This window comes from Typopeltis vanoorti, chromosome 9 (assembly GCF_054136105.1).
Source record: "Typopeltis vanoorti isolate ZY-2024b chromosome 9, IOZ_Tvanoo_1.0, whole genome shotgun sequence".
NCBI classification, from domain to species: domain Eukaryota; kingdom Metazoa; phylum Arthropoda; class Arachnida; order Uropygi; family Thelyphonidae; genus Typopeltis; species Typopeltis vanoorti.
In genome coordinates, this window is record NC_143557.1 from 36,299,921 (window position 1) to 36,318,746 (window position 18,826).

The 18,826-nt window shown below is 35.6% G+C and overlaps 1 protein-coding gene across 4 annotated transcripts in view; it reads right to left on the bottom strand.

The window, feature by feature from the left end:
- The window catches only part of LOC150102971 (transmembrane channel-like protein 7), a 407,541-nt gene that overhangs the window by 259,176 nt on the left and 129,539 nt on the right, over positions 1 to 18,826 (bottom strand). For all 4 annotated transcript variants that reach the window (XM_090398590.1, XM_090398591.1, XM_090398592.1 and 1 more), the window contains one exon: positions 4,189 to 4,661. In XM_090398590.1, the coding sequence (XP_090254716.1) occupies positions 4,189 to 4,661 (473 nt within the window). The remainder of the gene's footprint in view (positions 1 to 4,188; positions 4,662 to 18,826) is intronic.

Sequence of the window (18,826 nt, forward strand, 5' to 3'; positions counted from 1 at the left end):
TATATGAAAAGATAACATGAAATCTATATTTATTTAATTTTCATAGTAATTTTAATTCATTTTAACCTGCTCCAAAAATCTTGCTCTAGAGACCAATCATGGAAGCCACTCAAGCCACTACAGGTGTCCAATAAGCAGTGTTGTGGTCTCACATCAGATGACAAATATCATCTCTCACTTAAAAACAATTAAAAACATCTGCTAATTGCACGTTTTGAATCCACAGCTCATTGGTGGGAGAGGGTACGCTATCTAGTTGGTTGTTAACACCATGATATTTCTGATTTCAGTTTATTTTTGAACAGTTCACAGGAGAAGTAATTAATTACATATTTCACTTTGGGAGCATGCAACTATATATATATATCCATTCTATACATATATAAAAAGATAAACTGAAATTTGAAATGTTTTTATGTCACCTTTTGAAACTTCCAACAATGTGTTTGCCTTCATGAGACAACAATTTGTTAAGCCGAAGGCTTAAAGATAAGCCGAAATTTGAAACGAAATTTGTCACGTTTTTTTATGTCACGTCTTCATTGTTTTGAAAAGTCCAAAATGTGTTTGCTTTCATGAGATAACAATTTTATCGTTTCAGGATTACAACAATCAAACTCATTGTCGATATTAGTATGTGTTAGTATTGATTACTGAAATTAGTATAATGTGCATGTCATGACTGATTATATAGTAAATATTTTATTTTCATTTCGTGATTTTGAATAATTAAAGTGAGGTTCATAAAGAACCGGCCTACCAGTCCAGAAATCGGGGGGGGGGGGGGGGTAGCTGCTGGGGGGGCTTTGCCACTCACCCCCAGTGTGTGTGTGTGTGTGTGTGTGTGTGTGTGTGTGTGTGTGTGTGTGTATACACGTATTTTTTTTTAGTAAAAAGGACTGAACATAAAATTTAAAATTTCTTAGTGTCCTAAAATACTAGTATGGAGGAAAAATTAAAGACTAGTATTGCAGTTGCAGATGGCAATTTAGCTTATGCTAATTTACATTATTATGATAGGATTTACATAATTTTATTATAATTTTCTTTAATATAATTATTCAAAAGTGCTCCTATGATCTTAAACTAGCTCTGTAAACAATAACAGCATATAACATATCTTTTCTAAGCAGGAAAAATGCAGTCATTTTCAAAATACATGTATATTCAATAACTGAAACACCTCATCTTCTGAATTAATTGAGATAAAATTGTGTGTGTGTGTGTGTCTATATATATATATATATATATATATATATATAAATTAATGATATACAGACTAAGAACACCAAGAAAGGTAAGAAAAACTTTAATATAACACGACTAGTTTCATTGTAACGCCGACTTCTTCAGGTGTAAATAATAACAAAAAACTGAAAAAAATAACAAGGTAAAAAACATGGACTTCTCAAATTAACAAAATAGGAATAGCAACAGTCATATTTGAACTGGTGTCCACGTGGAAGGACTAGCGTGAGTTGTAAGTGAGTGGCAACTGATTCTGGACCCATCACACATAAACAACAATTTAAGCTACAGTTTGCCTGATGTCCACAGCATAGTAATTGAGTTCTGGTGCTCTCAAATTAGTTGCCACTCACTTACAACTCACGCTAGTCCTTCCACATGGACACCTGTTCAAATATGACTATTGCTATTCCTATTTTGTTAATTTGAGAAGTCCATGTTTTTTACCTTGTTATTTTTTTCAGTTTTTTGTTATTATTTACACACCTGAAGAAGTCTGCATTCCAATGAAACTAGTTGTGTTATATTAAAGTTTTTCTTACCTTTCTCGGTGTTCTTAGGTATATCATTAATTTTTAAAATATCTACAAGCCGAGTCAATACTAGTCACAATATATATATATCACATCTGGATGAATGTCTAAGTGCACAGAAAAATAGTGAACAGTTTGCAGAATAAATATTCTTAAATATAGTGCTCTTTCTCCCTAAACCACCCTATTCCAGTTTTGTAAACATTAATACTCCATCAACAGAACCTGTAGTATCTAAGTAAGAAAGAATATTTACAACTTATTAAGACAAAACAGAAATTAGGAAACTCACCAATCAATAAATTATTGCTTTCACTGTATAAGAATAAAAATATGAAAATCTAATTAAAATCTAAATAAATAATACATAAATACATAAAAAACAATATTTTGTGAAATTTATCTTGCAATGCATTTATTTTTCGTATATTAGTATCAATGCAATATCGTTTCAATTTTTTAGCGAATAACATTTTCAGCGAATCTTTTCTGCAATGAATATTTCGCACCATGAATTTTTACTGGGATGAATTTTCCCATGATGAACTGTCTGTAAACCAACTATACTAACATTATTGAAGAAAATTTGAAGCTGGTTGGAAACAAGAACCAAACCTTGGAGTCTAGTGACAACAAACTCTGAAGAAGATATTAACTGATTCAGCTAAAGAGGTATGTGGTGAAGTCTGAAGGATAGAAAAATAAGAACCCCATAATGGACACAAGAAGTTAAAGAAGCAGTTCTAGAAAAGAGGAAAGAATACCAAAAGTTTCTAGAATATAAGTCAGTGGATGCTCTAAAAGAATACAGAGAAAAATGTGAGAGAGCTAAGATATGTGTAAAAGTAGCTAAAAAAAAATCATGGGAAGGCTTCAATAAGAATATGGAAAATAAATATCAGGAAGGTGGCAACATTTTGCCACTTTCCTAAGATGATATGAAAACTGAAGATAAGGATATCCTAGATGTCTGGAGTAACTACTGTAACAGAATCATACCAGAACATTTTCAAGAGGAATGCAAAGAGGTGTACATATCATTCCTTGAGGTATAAAAAGTCATGAAAAAATTAAAATGCAGAAAGGCGGCTGAAGAAGATGATAATTAACCAGAAATGCTTAAGTGTGGAGGTGTAAAAGTTCTGCAGTTCATAGTCATCATCAAATTCCTGCCATGTACCCTCAAGGGATGTACAGGATATGAAAGTACTACATGAAAAAATTACGTCATTACTAACTTCCTATCTACAATTTTCCTCCAAATCAGTCTGTTACTTGTCAAGACTCCAACATTATCAGATCTTATATTTCTATCGTCTAAGGCACTTTGTACCGTATCAATCCACCTATATCTTGGTCTTCCCCTGGGTCGTTTTCCTGCCAACCTCTCATAGTACCTATCTATAAAAAAGAGAATAAAGCTGAAAGTGAGAATTACAGAGGAATTACTTTTCTGTGTTCTAGGTAAGATTTATGCAAGCATACTTGAAAAGAGACTGAGAAAGATTATGGAAGAGAAACTTGGAGAAGAACAAGCTGGGTTCAGGCCAAATAGAAGTTAAGATCAGATTTTCTTTTCAAGACAGTACAAATTATATGAGATGAATGGTACATTATACATAGCAATACATAGTCTATATTTAAGTTGTCAGTCAACAGTTCGAATTGAAGGAAATACAGGAAGATGTTTTGATATAAAATAAGGGTTAAGACAAGGGTGCGCATTATCTCCACTCCTATTCACCATCTATATGGATCACATTATGAAAGAAAGTGGCATCAGGCCTGATATCAGAAATGGAGATGTCAAACCTGGCTCTTTGCTTTATGCAGATGATGCTGTATTCCTAAACACATCTAGTGCAATCTCCAGGATTCTCTAACTAAATTGAATAACAGCTGTAACAAATATGACATGAAAATCAGCAATACAAAGACCAAAACTATGAAAATAGACAGAAACATTGAACACTTCAACTACATTCTGAATGGAGAGCCTATAAAACAAGTAAAATATTTCTGCTATTTGGGTACAGTTTTTAGTGAAGATGGCAGGTTAAATCTGGAAATAGGCAACAGAATAAGCAAAACTGATATGGCATGTAGCCAGCTGAATAAATTTATATGGAATTATTATTATTCAGGCCTCCATGGAGCCAAAAGACTCATCGTGGGAGGTCCTTCCTAAGAAACACAAAGTCTATCAAGACTCATCGAGGGGAGGTCCTCGCTATTTCAGTTCAATATGACTGTTAATATTGTCAACTGAATATAGTCAATAAAAGAAAAACCCTTTTTGTGAAGTTGTTACAGTAAATTGCATTGCATAATGATATAAATAATCATATGTATCATATTGAGATATTCTAAAATTCAGTTGTAGTCTAAAAAAGGTTTATTTACTTACTGTTCCTTGAAGTAAATCTTGAAACATCTGAGCTGAAGAATAGGAACTTTGCTCAACATATGTTGTGTAATTAATATGACAAAGTATAGATGTATTTTTTCTGTCACTCATGTTTCTAGTCTCAGACCATAATATATAAGTTTCTGGTTTTCCAAGAGAAGAGAAAATATTTGAATTAAACAAGTCTTCTTTGATATGATTGGGCATACTACTTTTAGCACGAGTATGCAATACTTCTTGCAGATGACTTGGAACATGTTGTGAAAAAGCTGATGGCAAATATCCAAAATCTTCAAAATATGGTAGATTTTGTAAATCAGAAATAGTGTCAGTTATATTTGCAGAACTGTATTTTTTAATTATAACACCTGGTACAACAATAAAAAACAGAATAATTATAAAAATAAAAACATTCAGGAAAAACAGCCATCTAAGAAAAATGAAGTATGATGCAACTCCTGTTCCAAACTGCCCTAAATACATAGAAAAAAAAAAAGAGTTGTTAGTTATATTTATATGGTATGCCATTTTTATTAAAATACTTAATTTATCTGCTCATTTTATGAAAAGAACCACTTGTAATTATGACAATAACTATAGACATTAAAGCAAGTTGACATTCTTTTCAACACATTACTAACCTAATATCAACATAACAGTGTGAACTTCTGTTTACAATCATTTAAACCAAATCTGTTATTTCTAATGGAGCATTACCTTGCAATCTCACCAGCTAAGATTCACCTCACCTATCTAAAATATGCAATCCTGATTCCTTCTGTATAAAAGTAATACTTATACCGATGCACAGAGCTGAAGGGCTTCAATTTGACATTGAAGATATTGTTGAGGGACACGGTATTCTTTATGATGGTGAGCATGGTTTTGCAAATGGTATGTCTTGTTTTAGCAATTTTCTTGCATTTTATGATAAGGTAATGAGTGTGTGAGATAAGGGAGAATCATATACAGTGATATTCTTGGAATTTGCAAAAGTATTCGATAGATTACCAAATGATAAATTGGTGTACAAGTAGCAAGGATGGGAATAAATAGTATATTAGATGGATTGATGATTGCCTCTCTGAATCAACAAGTTGTGAATGATAGAGTGTCTCAAAAAAAAAAAAAAAAAAAAAAAAAACCATGACCCAGGATTCGGTTCTTGGGTCACAGCTGTTTAACTTATTTGAAAATGATATATCACATGGACTGACTGGGGATCTTCTGTTTGTTGACAATGAAAAGTTGGGGAGAATTATAAGTAGCACTGCTGATGTTAATTCCTTTCAGTATGATTTGAATAAACTTTTGATTTGGAGAAAGCAGTGGGATTGTAGTTTTAACATTAATAAGTGCAAGGTGTTGCATTTCAAAATGCAGAAATATAATGCCGGGTACTATTTGATGGTGCTGTACTGCAGGAAGTGGATGAGATCGAGATTTGGGAATGATAGCTGACAGTAGACTGAAGTTTAGAGGACATATTGCAAGTGTTGCAAAGACTGCACATCTAAGTGTCACTATGAACATCTATACAATGCCACAAACATGTTGTGGCATTGCATAAAGCACTGGTCAGACCACACTTGGACTATTGTGCCCAGATTTGGTCACCTGCTTTTCAATGTGATGTGGAAACACGGGGGAGGGTCCAGAGATTAGTGACTAAGACAATATCGAGACTCTGGAATGCTGGCTATGGAAAGAGATTGAAGGAATATGGATTGTAGATTCAGTGAACAGAAGGAAAAGGGATGATATGATAGAGATGTTTAAGTTAGAGGGTATTTTATTGCATTAATATTGAGGGATTATACAAAGAGTAGATGGCAAGAATGAAAGAACTAGAGGCCATCCAAGACATTATGTAAGAGTGGTGTGAATTAGAGTGTGAGGAGTATATTTTTTACACAGAGAATTGTGAGTGAATGGAATGCATTACAACAATATGTTGTCCATGTGAGGAGTGTTAGGGATTTTAAGATTTAGTGTGATAAATATATTGTCAACTGAATGAACCTCGCATGACTCAAGCCATGAAATAGTTTAGAGATAATCACCTAGTCACGCATGGCATTTTCAAGACATCTGATTGAGTTAGGCACAGACGTCTGCTTATACCATCCTATAGGCTACCTTCGACCTTTTGCAACTGGGTCATCAGTTTTCTCTTGGGTCACCCACTATGTATCATGGTAAATGGTTTCTTCTCCTCAGATTTTCCCATCAATGACATGCTTTCACTGACTTCATATCTTATCCAAAGTTATGTGGCAACAGTACACTCTACTCTTCCCTCACATTTGAAAAACGATGGTGATGCCCAATTATTCGAAGACTCAATATCTACTATAACAAATGTTCTAAACTGTGATCTTTGCACTATTCTTCAATGGGTAAGGATAACCTTATGAACTTCAATACTGCTAAAACACTATCCTGCACAATTTCTCACAAGAAAGAGCTCACGTCACTTCCCCTTATTTTTGATAACACTATAATTAGGTTCTCTTCTCATGGAACAAACCTCTAGACTTTCCTAGCATAAACACATATCAGCATAGCTTCTGCACTTGCCAACAGACTCGGTGTACTTTTCTAAACAGGACACCTCTACATTTACTTAATGCCATATAAATCCCAAATCCACCAAAAACATAGAATACTGCTCACACATTTCAGACAATGCACCCAAAGAACTGCTAGCACTGATTGATACTATGCAGAAGAGAGTAATCAGATTAAATGATGATCCCTTTCTTTCTTTCTCTCTCACACACACACACAGGGCCATACTTACTTTTTTTCCCAAGGCAAGTAGGTGCTAGAGTTCTCTTCCCCCTCACTGTTTGGGGGGCCCCCCAACTAGAGCCTCGTGTGCCTGTGCATAAGTACAGCCCTATACACGCACACATCCGGTTTCTGCTTTATGTTATTCCTCTTCTACAGGTACTTTTGTTGTCCTGTGCTGAATTGCCACTATCGTTCATTCACTCTCTCCCCAAAACCTGTAAAACATCCATTTACCATTTGCTACGAAATTATCAAACCAACTTCTTCTAGAACAGTCATCCTCTATGCCTTCCCCAAATACTACAACCATTAACTATTCATAACACCAACAAATTTCTACTTTCTTCTTACCCTCTTACCTACACTAAGTACTTATGTATGATAGATATCAGAAGTTAGCTGTTAATGTCCATTCATTTGTGGGTCATTTATATAAATCGTTGAAATAATTAACTCTATAATTATTCTCATATAGCTGTCTGGATGTCAGCTGGCACTAACTTTTTACCATATGTATTTATATGGTAAAGAGTTCGAGCTTTTTTTTTTTTTTTTAGTACATCCCCTGAAAAGGTGTACTAAAAAAAGTACATGAAACCTGGTAGTGTTTAGTATTAATAAGCATCAGTTTCTTTATTTTCGCTTTATCATTTTCACGTAGTTAATATGAGCAATTACTAAACATGAAGCCAAACCACAGAAGCCTAAGAGAGAGATAACAGTCTGCTATTGATTTACTGTCCTCAATACAGCACTGTTTAAAATAATTTATTCTGTGACACCTCCAGGGAATCCAAAGACTCATCGAGAGAGGGTACCTACTTTACAACTTTCTGTCTCCACCACTCACAATCCACCAACCACAACGAATCACAACTACCATCATTATCTACACCAATGCCATCTACCACCCACTACCACTAGTATTTTCTCAGACAATCACAAACATCATGCCCACGGTAGGATTCGAACCCGCAGCCTGTTGGCTGGAGAGTGGATATGCTAACCACTCGGCCAACCAAGCTGGCACCTAGTTGAGAAGATTAATGGAGAAGATTATCGGGCCAATTTCTTCATATTCATAGGTACTAAACTGTATTGCTTGAGGATGTATGAGAATGATTGGGAAATACCAGAAAAACAGAGAACTGGAACTCTCTATAAGGTTTGGATTTTTAGAGCTGTGCTGCAGAAATACAACCTAGTATATACGTTTTTTCCTGTCAATAAACTCTCATTCTGGTTACCTTCCATCAAGGATAAATGATGCCCTCTTTCTCTCCCTGATTGTAACAATTTTCCTGGTATTGCCATTTCTTTTACTTTGGGCAGATGGGTTGTTCTGTGGAGAAAAATACTAGAAAAAAAAGCTTATATCACCTATAGTAAACCTGAGATGTTTAGTTTAGCACAATACTGAGTTGACAATGATGACTTAATCTTCAGGAACTCATAGACTATTATCATTGACACTTCAAATATGAACATTTGTTTAAGGAGAGTGCTGAAGCATCATTACAATGTCCAAATTTGGATCATGAAGACTGCCTTTTCTTACTGAAAATTTGGGAAAGTCTAATTCTTATAATTTATAAGCAGCAGTTTTTTTTTAGTTATAATCTACTGTACTGATTACACTAGCACATAGTGCATATTGTTTATTTATTGAAAATTTATTTAAAAATTTTCATAAATAAATTTAAAATAAATAAGTACATCAATTTCTTGTGGCTATATGTTTTAGTAATTGCTTTCACTATGTCACAAGTAACACTAAATATATGAATATTATTAACTGATCATAATATTCATTCATCTGTGAAATAATTCAGTAATAGTGTGTGTCAGTGTATGAATGATTAATTTTCCATGATTATAAAATAAGACATATCAAAAGATATTAATTCTAGTAATCCAAATTCTAGGATTCGGAATTAATTCTAGTAATCCAAATTCTAGGATTCGGAATTAATTCTAGTAATCAAATTTATTAATTTGAAGGTTTTATCATGTATACACCTTTTGTTTAGTCTTAATAAATATGTATAATTTAAAAAAAAAACTCTACTTTTTATTTTTTATTTAGTCTTAGGTCAATCCTTTCCTAGATCCTGAAAGAATTAAGTTTAAAATCACTACACCAAATGCTTGTGAGTTTCCATTAACATTTTTTATATACACAAAGATGCATTAACATTAAATTAGTGCATTTAATAAAAAGTGCAACAAGCACCATGATAAAACAAGTGCTTTTCAATTACAATTTGATTGTTTCAATGTAATTCAACACAGGGTATTGCAACAGTTGTAATTTTAACCAGCATCTTCAGAGCAACTAAAGATGCTGGTAAGATTTTTTTTTTTTTTAATCACAATGTACTGTATTGTATTATACTAGTACACAACTGATATTGTTTTGAAATCTGTTATTTTCCTTTCTCAATTGAAATGTCAATGCACTGAAGATGATCTATTAGATTCAGTTGGCCTGGTTGGCATAGTGGATAGCATACTTCCTCTAGAATCAATAAACTGTGGATTTGAATCCCATGATGGGCATGGATGCTTGCAAAAGCCTGCTCTGGAAGAGCTAGTATAGCTCCTTGAGTCTACAGCACTTGTCTTTATTAAAAAAAAAAAAAGTAACTCAATAAATTAAATATTTATTATGTTCTGTTGGTAATGCACAAAGCACTATTATGAATAACTAACAATAACTAAGACTATTATTACACTAAAATTAAAAGTCCAAAATCCTCTCTCCTTCCTGGTTCATCCTTCCAATTCTGAAATGTGAAATACTCCATGCAAAATTGGCAGAAAATTAGACACTTAAAATTAGGTGTTCATGATTCATTTCATATGAGTAAGGATGATAAGATACAATTGAAATATCTAAATAATGAACATAAATTTTGAACCAATCTGCATGTGATTAATTTCCAACATTGTCATCATATGTCTTACAGAGGTCAAGCATTGGATATTTTTATTAAAATGAATCGTGTAGCAAAAAAGATTAAATTCCTGCATTTTTAAGATAAAGCTGAGATTCTTCTTGATGTATTAATAGTTAGCGACATTTTATTATTTGTTTTATCTTTGATATTTTGAAAATCCACCCCAAAAGTGGAAATGTGTGTGATTTAACATAACCTGTTTTATAACAGCATTTGTGTCTAAAACTGTAAGTAAGATTACAAGCTCATATCATAAAACAGAATTACAAGAAATCATATAATAGAATTACAAGAAATTATATAATAGAATTACAAGAAATCATATAATAGAATTACAGTGAAAAAAAAAAGGGGGTGGGGGGTAATTTTTGAAACTATTAATATAAATGTTATTTGATAACATCCTTTTTTCATAAAAAAACCTCTTAATACTAACTTATTTTGCAGGAAAGCCACCTTTTGAAAACATAAAAATAATTTTTATATTCTTTGAAAAATAAAATGAAGCAGCATAAGTACAATACCTTTCTTCCACAATCAGTAATGATTTAAAAAATATAAGACTGCAAATATTTAAAAAAAGAAAATTGCTAAGAATGACCTAATTGCACATTTTTAGTCAAAATAATGTTAACTGTTTATTTAAAATTAGGGAAATTTATTTTTAAACTTTTGTAAACAAATAATGTATAGCAAAAAGTGAAAAACTACTGAAAGACATTCAAATTTCTGATATAATAAATGCAAGTAAAAGTTTAGGTCAAGGTTATATTCAAAATTATATTAATTATGGAAAGCATAAAGGTCAAATTAACCATAGCTTTGCTTCATGCTCATTCTCACGATTTATGTAATAAATTTAGTTTAATACTTTATCCAAGTGTGAGCAAACAAACTTTGCACCTGAAAGTATCTTCAGGACTGGGGTAAGGTGGTACAACACCGGGCAACTCGTTGCAAAGGTGGAGCAAGCTAACATCATCCTATCTCAGTATCTCCTATAATGCAAAACACATCTCCTTGCAGATATGTATAATGTATGCATTAAGGGAAGGGCCACTACACTAGTTTCGACCTTTATTGAGGTCTCTTCAGTGGGAGCCAGGCCCAAGTGCAGATACCAGGCAGAAGCATTAGCAAGGCCATCTCTACCTATAGAAGTTGCCAAATGGTGTGCCACCTTTTTATTAAATTACTCTGGATTTAGAAAAAGATGTTGAAAGTTTATTTTTCACTTGGTTAGACTATAATAAATTTAGTTTAATCCTTTATCCAAGTGTGAGCAAACAAAGTTCGTGCCTGAAAGTATCTTCAGGACTGGGGTAAGGTGGTACAACACCTTACCCCACTAAATCCAGAGTAATTTAATAAAACGGTGGCACACCATTTGGCAACTCCTATAGGTAGAGATGACCTTGCTAATGCTTCTGCCTGGTATCTCCACTTGGGCCTGGCTCCCACTGAAGAGACCTCAATAAAGGTTGACACTAGTCTGGGTAGTGGCCTTTCCCTTAATGCATAACATTATATATATCCGCAAGGAGATGTGTTTTGCATTATGGGAGATACTGAGATAGGAGTGATGTTAGCTTGCTCCACCTTTACAATGAGTTGCCCGGTGTAGTAAAAAAAGGAAGTTATGCTTTGTGGTGAGATTAGATTATCATTGGTAAATACTAGAGTGAGACAGATAATATGAATTTTGATATGATTATTTTTTAATCCAGCCTTATAATATGCACAGAAATAGGAAAAAGTCATTACTTGGGAAATTATTATTTTTCCAGATTGAACCAAACAAAGGCTGAAATAACTTGTTTTACTTATTTATACACAAGTTCCAGCCTCCTTTGACTATAATCATACCATCTGTTAATGCCCTAGCAGAAAATGAGACATTCAGTATATTGTAAAAAATATTCCCCATTGTAGATATAGGCAAAAAAAAAAAAAAGTTATAAATTATTTATACAAAATGATTTGTTTATATTGGTGTCCTAAACACATCACCTGGAAGTAATCCTACAATTAATCACACTGCACAATTAGGATGAGTGCTGATGTTCTATGCACTCTTAAAGCTTTCATACATCAATAAAAATGCAATCATACCATCAAATTGATGTGAATTTTGTAGTGTGAGATGCATAAGCCACACAACAGCATACCCCTACTGAAATTGACACATAATGCCACTGTGAGCTACCTTGGCAACCTTAGTAATATGTACTTTAAACCTTCAACTTTCTATCTACTACCCCCCCCCCTCTGCTTTCTAAAGCCTACCTTGCTCCATTTCCTGGAGTACAGTTCCAACAATATAGTACACAGCTTTGTGATCACTTTATCTCAACATGAATAATTTTACATTTCTCCAGATTAAACTGATATCCATTGTCTTTTGCCCATGCTAACAGCCTATTTAAATCATCCTGCAAGCTCTCCACAATGGCTTGATTAACTATTATTCTGCTAAATTTTGCGTCATCAGCAAATAACTGAATATATCCTTTCAGACAGATTATTTCTGATATCGTTTATGTACAAATTAAAAAGTAGTGGTCCTAGTACAGAATCTTGCAACATATCACTAGTTACTTGCTTTCTCCTGGATACAGGTCTGCCTTAGACTACTTTTTTTTTTAAGAGCCTTTGTAGCTCAGTCGATATAGACGAAGCCCTTTGGATGGAAAAACCTGGGTTCGATTCTTTATCTGATCTCTTTCGACGAAAGATGAGTTAGCTGGTCTCATACGGAGGTAGGGGGTTTTTCACCCTGGACACTCAGGTTTTTCGTCCCCCAGAACAGGCAAACCAGCCCCGTGAACACACACAGATTACAGTCACGGACATTGCCCTTAGGGGATGCAGCAGAGGAGTGATGAGCCAGCTGCATTAATTCGTCATAAGCCCCTCACTAAGAGGGGGGGGGACTAAACCCATTCTAAGGGATGGATGAGAGAGAGAGAGAGAGAGAGATAAGTTAGTTTTTAATATCTGTCCATCAGCCACTCTCTTATCCTCATAATGAGTGTCATATCCATCCCTATCTGCATAACAGTGTCCTATGTAATATTCTGTCAAATTATTTTGCAAAATACAGCAGAATCATCATGTAGACATTTCCTTTACTCAACTCAGCCATCACATTATTACAGAAAGTTAGTAAATTCTAAGGAATGACCAACCCTTCACATAGCATTGTTACCCCCATCAAGTATCATCACATTCTTATCCACCCATTCTTGAATTCCCTTTATGACCAAAATTTTCAAATAGCTTTCAACATCACTCTTGAAATACTGATTAGTCTATAATTTGCTAATGCAGTCTTAGAACCTCCATTATGCAAAGGAATTATTTTGTCCTCTTTCTGGTACAGTCCCCTTGGAACTGTACTACCAGAGCTAAGACTTAAAGCGCTCAGAAAGAAACATTACCAGTTCCCTTGCACATTCTCATAAAACATGAGCTGATATCCAGTCTATTCCCATGGCTGTATTTGCATTGAGATTCTACAATATCCTAAGAACATCCTAAGGAACCTTCAGTTCACCTCTGTTCCCACATCAATCTCTGTCACATATGTTACAGCAGTAATGTCACTTGGATGCAAAGTGGTTATGCACTGACTCCACTATTTTATCTGCTTCTATCACCCCATCACTATCAGCATTCATCAAGATTATTCTTTCATAGTTGTTCTTATCCTTACTTGCCATGTAATGAATGGAACTTTTTGGGATTTACTTTGGCCTGCTCAGCTAATTTCTTCTTGTAATCTGATTTTTTTCTTCCTTACCAGTCTAGTCACCTTTCTTGCCTGACTCTTGTACTTGCTCATGAGCTTGCTGGTCACCTTTCTCCTTATATACGCACTACAACATTTTCTTTTTCTGCAACTCATGATGAATGATACTGCTCATCCATCTAACTCCTACCAGATTAATCCTCCTGACCTTAGGTATACAGTTTGATACTGCTTCCTATATATGCCCCTTAACTATCTCCCATGTACTACTAACATTCCCTTGCAGGTTTTTATGACATGGCACAGCTTCAAGCTTCCTCCTAAACATGTCATAATCATTTGCCTTGTAGTTCCACATATATCCCTCCTTGAAAAAATATTTCTCATGCTTTACAATCTCCCAGGTCAAGACTGCATGGACACTTTCCCTAAACATTTTTTCCTTTTTAAATTTACTATGGTGGTGTAGTGGATACCACCCACAGGAGATCCTGTGAGTAATATCCAATACATGGTCTGCAAGGCCAAATTGACAATAGTTGTGATTGCAGATATACAATTTGTGTTCTTCTAAATGGATAGTCACTGATCTACTGTCTGTCTGAAGTAAGCCAACTTACAGGAACAGGGTACTTTATATACTCCAGGCACTGAGAGAGAGAGAGCTGATCTTTGGTAGAATAGAACAGGGTAGCAAGTTTCTGGTGGGGCTTAAAAGCTCTGTAAAGGTTGTACTTTTTTAAAGACCTGGCTATTTTTTCTGATGTGCCACAGATATAGGAGATGGTGATTACAATTCTGAAATCCTTCTGAAGCAATGGCCAAGGAAATGGGGAGGAACAGATTAATTTTTAATTCTGTCATCACTGCAGCCATTGGAAAGGAAGGTGTTGAGTATGTGGTTGAGTTTGGTTGAATGAGAGTGGTTCTACTGAAACAAAGATTATAGGTGCTATTGGTTAGAGTTTTAATATTGCAATACTGTTCATAGAGGTGGTTGTGGGAAAATTTGTGAATGTATCTGCCTGTGTGAATAGGTTTGCTATATACAGTGAAAGAAAGGTTACCATTCGAAGGTGCATTACTAAGGTGTCAAGGAAGGGTAAACTATTGTTATTTTCCTTTTCTACCATAAACTGGTTTCGTGGATATAGACTATTGAGGTGACTGAGGAAGGAGTCTAATGGTCTGGTCCATGAGGGCAAATAGAGAACACATCGTCTGTATCTTAGCCAGACAGAAGGTATGATAGAGGCTGAGTCTATGGCACATTTTTAAAAATTTTCCATGTAGAAATTGGAAAGAGGGGAGGAGAACCCACAGCAGTTCCCTCTATCTGTTTGTAAATTTTATTATTCCAAGAAAACTAACCAGAATTGATGACCAAGGAAAAGATCTCTAAGTTATCAGAAGGAAAAACATTTTTTAAAAGTGTTATGTTTACATTTAGGAGAATATTATAAACAGTGGCGTGATGTCAAAGTTTACCAATATATGACATGTGGCACTAATGTCGCAAGCGAGCGTAGTGATAAAAAAAAGTGTTTTTAATTAATGTATAGTGTGGCCTTTATGTCGCAGTTATGCTGCATTTTTTTTAAGTGTCCTTTAGTGGTGTTGTTGTTGAAATTTTTTTGTTGCTTATATTGTGTTTTGCTCCTTGTTTGTTGTACTACCTCAGATTCTAAAGATGGTGTCCATAAAGAAACATATGTCAGTGGCACAGAAGGCTACTGTACGAAAGTCTGGCTTTGCCTTGGATTTTTCACAGATGCATTGCAAAAACTGCTATATGTATTCACTGAAAAATGTGCAAGATCTGTGGACTGTTTGGGTAAATGAAAAGAAGGAAAGTGTTAACATAAGTGAAAGGTGTCTGGATAGATTAGAGCAATTAGAAATGGGAGCAAACATGGACAAACAGAAGACTTACTTTATTTTCCGAGACCGTAACACCAATCATATCCTCTCCATTCAAAAAACAGTGGCTTGTATCGCCTTGTCATTGACCATCAGAATGTCATCTGTGGAGCACACATCGGTTAGATTTGGGCAACATAAAAGATGATCGTCAGTTTGGACGTCTCCACAGTCACAGCTATCATCATCATCTGCATAACCCCATTTCATCATTACTTCTGCATCTGGACACTCCCACTCTAAGACGGTTCAGAGTCCTCCAGGCGCTATAGGGTAGGTAATATCCCAGGGTTAACTCTTCCTTAATTATGGGGACTTCTCGAAGTTGAACCGATTCCCTCCATAGAACAAGGCATCACTCCTCAGGTTTATGGATCAATGGTTTAGTTCTTTGCATAAAACTACACCTCAATTTGAGTCGAGAAGCCTTGATGATAGGCCGTACATTGAATGTCTTTCATCCATCATCTGCTTTTTTTTCTCCATCTCACTGGCCACTTTATGTCTAATGCCTGGTGGCGCTATGCCTGCTAAGGGATACAGCTTGTTGACTGGGGTTGGTCTTAGGCATCCGGTTATGATCCTAATGGTATAATTTAAAGCCACATCCATGGGTTTAGCATGGGCGGATGCCTCCCACACTGGGCCAACGTACTCCCCTGCAGCAAAACACAATGCCAAAGCTGTCGAGCGAAGTACCTCTGGTTGAGCTCCCCACGTCATGCCAGTCATTTTTCTTATGATGTTATTTCTTGCATAGATTTTTCCTTTTAGTTCCAGGCAATGTACCTTATACGACAAGGTATGATCCAGGTTAACTCCAAGATATTTGGGGTTGCTGCAGTGTTCGAGGCGTTTTCCTCTCCAGACAATGTTTAACTGGCATTTTGCCTCCTTATTGCAGAGATGGAAAAGGCAAACCTGAGTTTTGTTTGGATTAGGCTTCAAGCAATTGGTCTCATAGTAGGTGGAGAGTGTTTCTAAGACTTCTGTCAGCCTCTTCTCAACTTCTTCAAAACTCCTTGCTTGACTTAAGGAAGTTTATCTATGCCTATGATCACAGCTGTGTCGTAGGCATAGATAAACCTCCTCACTTGTGGGTGGGTTAGCTGATCATTAGTATAAATGTTGTAGAGCATCAGGGCCAATATGCTGCCTTGAGGTAAACCATTCTTCTGATTTCTCCATCTGATCTTCTTTCCTTGCACAGTATCGTCGATTCTGGAGCATGGTTTTAACTACATTCATGAGGTGAAAATCTTTTGTTATTTGGTACAGCATGACCAACAGTTTCTTGTGATTAACAGTGTCATATGCTGCTGAAAGATCAATAAAAGCTGCTCCAGTCGCAAGCTTCTTCTCGTAATCATCTTCGATGTGCTGCGTGAGATTCAGAATTTGGCCACAGCAGGACTTTCCCGGAAGAAAACCGGCTTGCTTGGGTTATCTCTTGAGAATCTCTTCAGTTGCCCAAATTATGGAGGTAAGCTCGAGTGGTAGCTTTACTTAAACCAGGAAAGGAACCTACAGAGTTGAAGAATTTTTGCCAAGTTTCTCGTCAATGTTTGCTGCTATTCTTTCAGAATCATTCGTTCAAAAGCTTTATACAAGTGGTAGAGGAGAGAAACAGGACAAAAATTCTTCGACTCTGTAGGTTCCTTTCCTGGTTTAAGTAAAGTTACCACTTGAGCTTTCCTCCATAATTTGGGCAACTGAAGAGATTCTACAAACCTATTCATCAATTTCACCAGCCATTGGATGGTTATCAGACCGAAACGATTTATCTGTTCTGTCCGAATGTCATCCGGACCAGCAGCTCTATTCTCTTTCAGGTGATATATAGCATTTCTTAGTTCTTCAGAGAATGGAGAGGCTAATGAATTAGCTTCAGCTTCTTTAATGCACGTAAGATTGGTTTTCAGTATCTTCTTGTCTGTCTTGCCATTCAATAACAGCTGGTAAGCGATCTGGTTTGGCGTGACCTCTGTTGCATAAACTGGAGTTTTAGTTGGATCGTTGCTTAAATTCTTCACCAGTTTCCATGCTCGTCTGCTGTTCTGTTTCATATCCAAATCCTGCAGTAGCTTCATCCATCTCTTCTTTCTACCATCCGTGAGTTTGTCCATCAGTTTTTCGCCTGCCTCAATTGTGTCTACAGCAAAAGGATCCTTGTCATATCTGATTTTATATTCTTTTAGTTGTTCCATCTGGTCTTCATTAAGCCCAGCGATATATTGAGTTCTGCAACGTCATGGTATGTGCCGCCGAGATACTATTTTGATGGTATTCACGAACTCTTCATAGTTCCTTGGATCTGCTTCAAGAGTGTTTACTGTCTGATCGAGTTCCTTCACAAATCCATCCCATCTTGCTTTTTTAAAATTAAATCGTCACTTAAAAGGTACTATCTCTGGATTGATAACAGCTCTGACTTCACAAGCGACAGGTCTGTGCTGAGTTCTTGGTATCGGCTCTTCTACTATCTTCATCGCTTGCACAGCTACATGTTCACTGATAAAGATGTTATCTGGATTATAGCTTCTTCTCCACCTTCCACTATTGAATGATGATCTTAACTGGGGATCGTGGATCAGCTTCAGTCCTCCTCTCTCAGCCCAATTTTCCAGCTCAGCACCATTCCTGTCAGTCATTTTGTAGCCCCATATTAAACTCTGACAATTAAAGTCTCAGAGTATTATTTTAACCTTCTGGGCGTTAAAGTTGGCAGGTTCTTTGAAGACGAAATCTTCATTAGGTGGCTTATATACCGATGTGATTGTGCAGGACTTGATCTCGATGGTTAATATCTCTATATTATTATGGGATGTCATATGTATAGATTTAATATCCAAGTCTGGTTTAGCAAATATAACACTACCATATTGCTTGCATGGTCTCTCAGCTACTAATTTCATGCCATGAATTTTTGGTCTACTGCTGTTTACCTCTCGATGTGTCTCCTGGATAACTAAAACATCACATTTGCATGTATCACACATGTCTGCTAATAAAACTTCCTTTTCAGATGACAGTCCTTCAATATTTATTGAAGTCGTCTTAAAAGCAAGCCTTGAAGAAGGCCAATTTATAGTTCACATGATTGTTCCAGTAGCTGAAGGATTAGCCAACGTTGAGTTTCAACGTTGCCCAGGGTATGCCCGATTGTGATTCTGAGTGATCGCCTTTGTATATAACACAATCTACGAGGAGG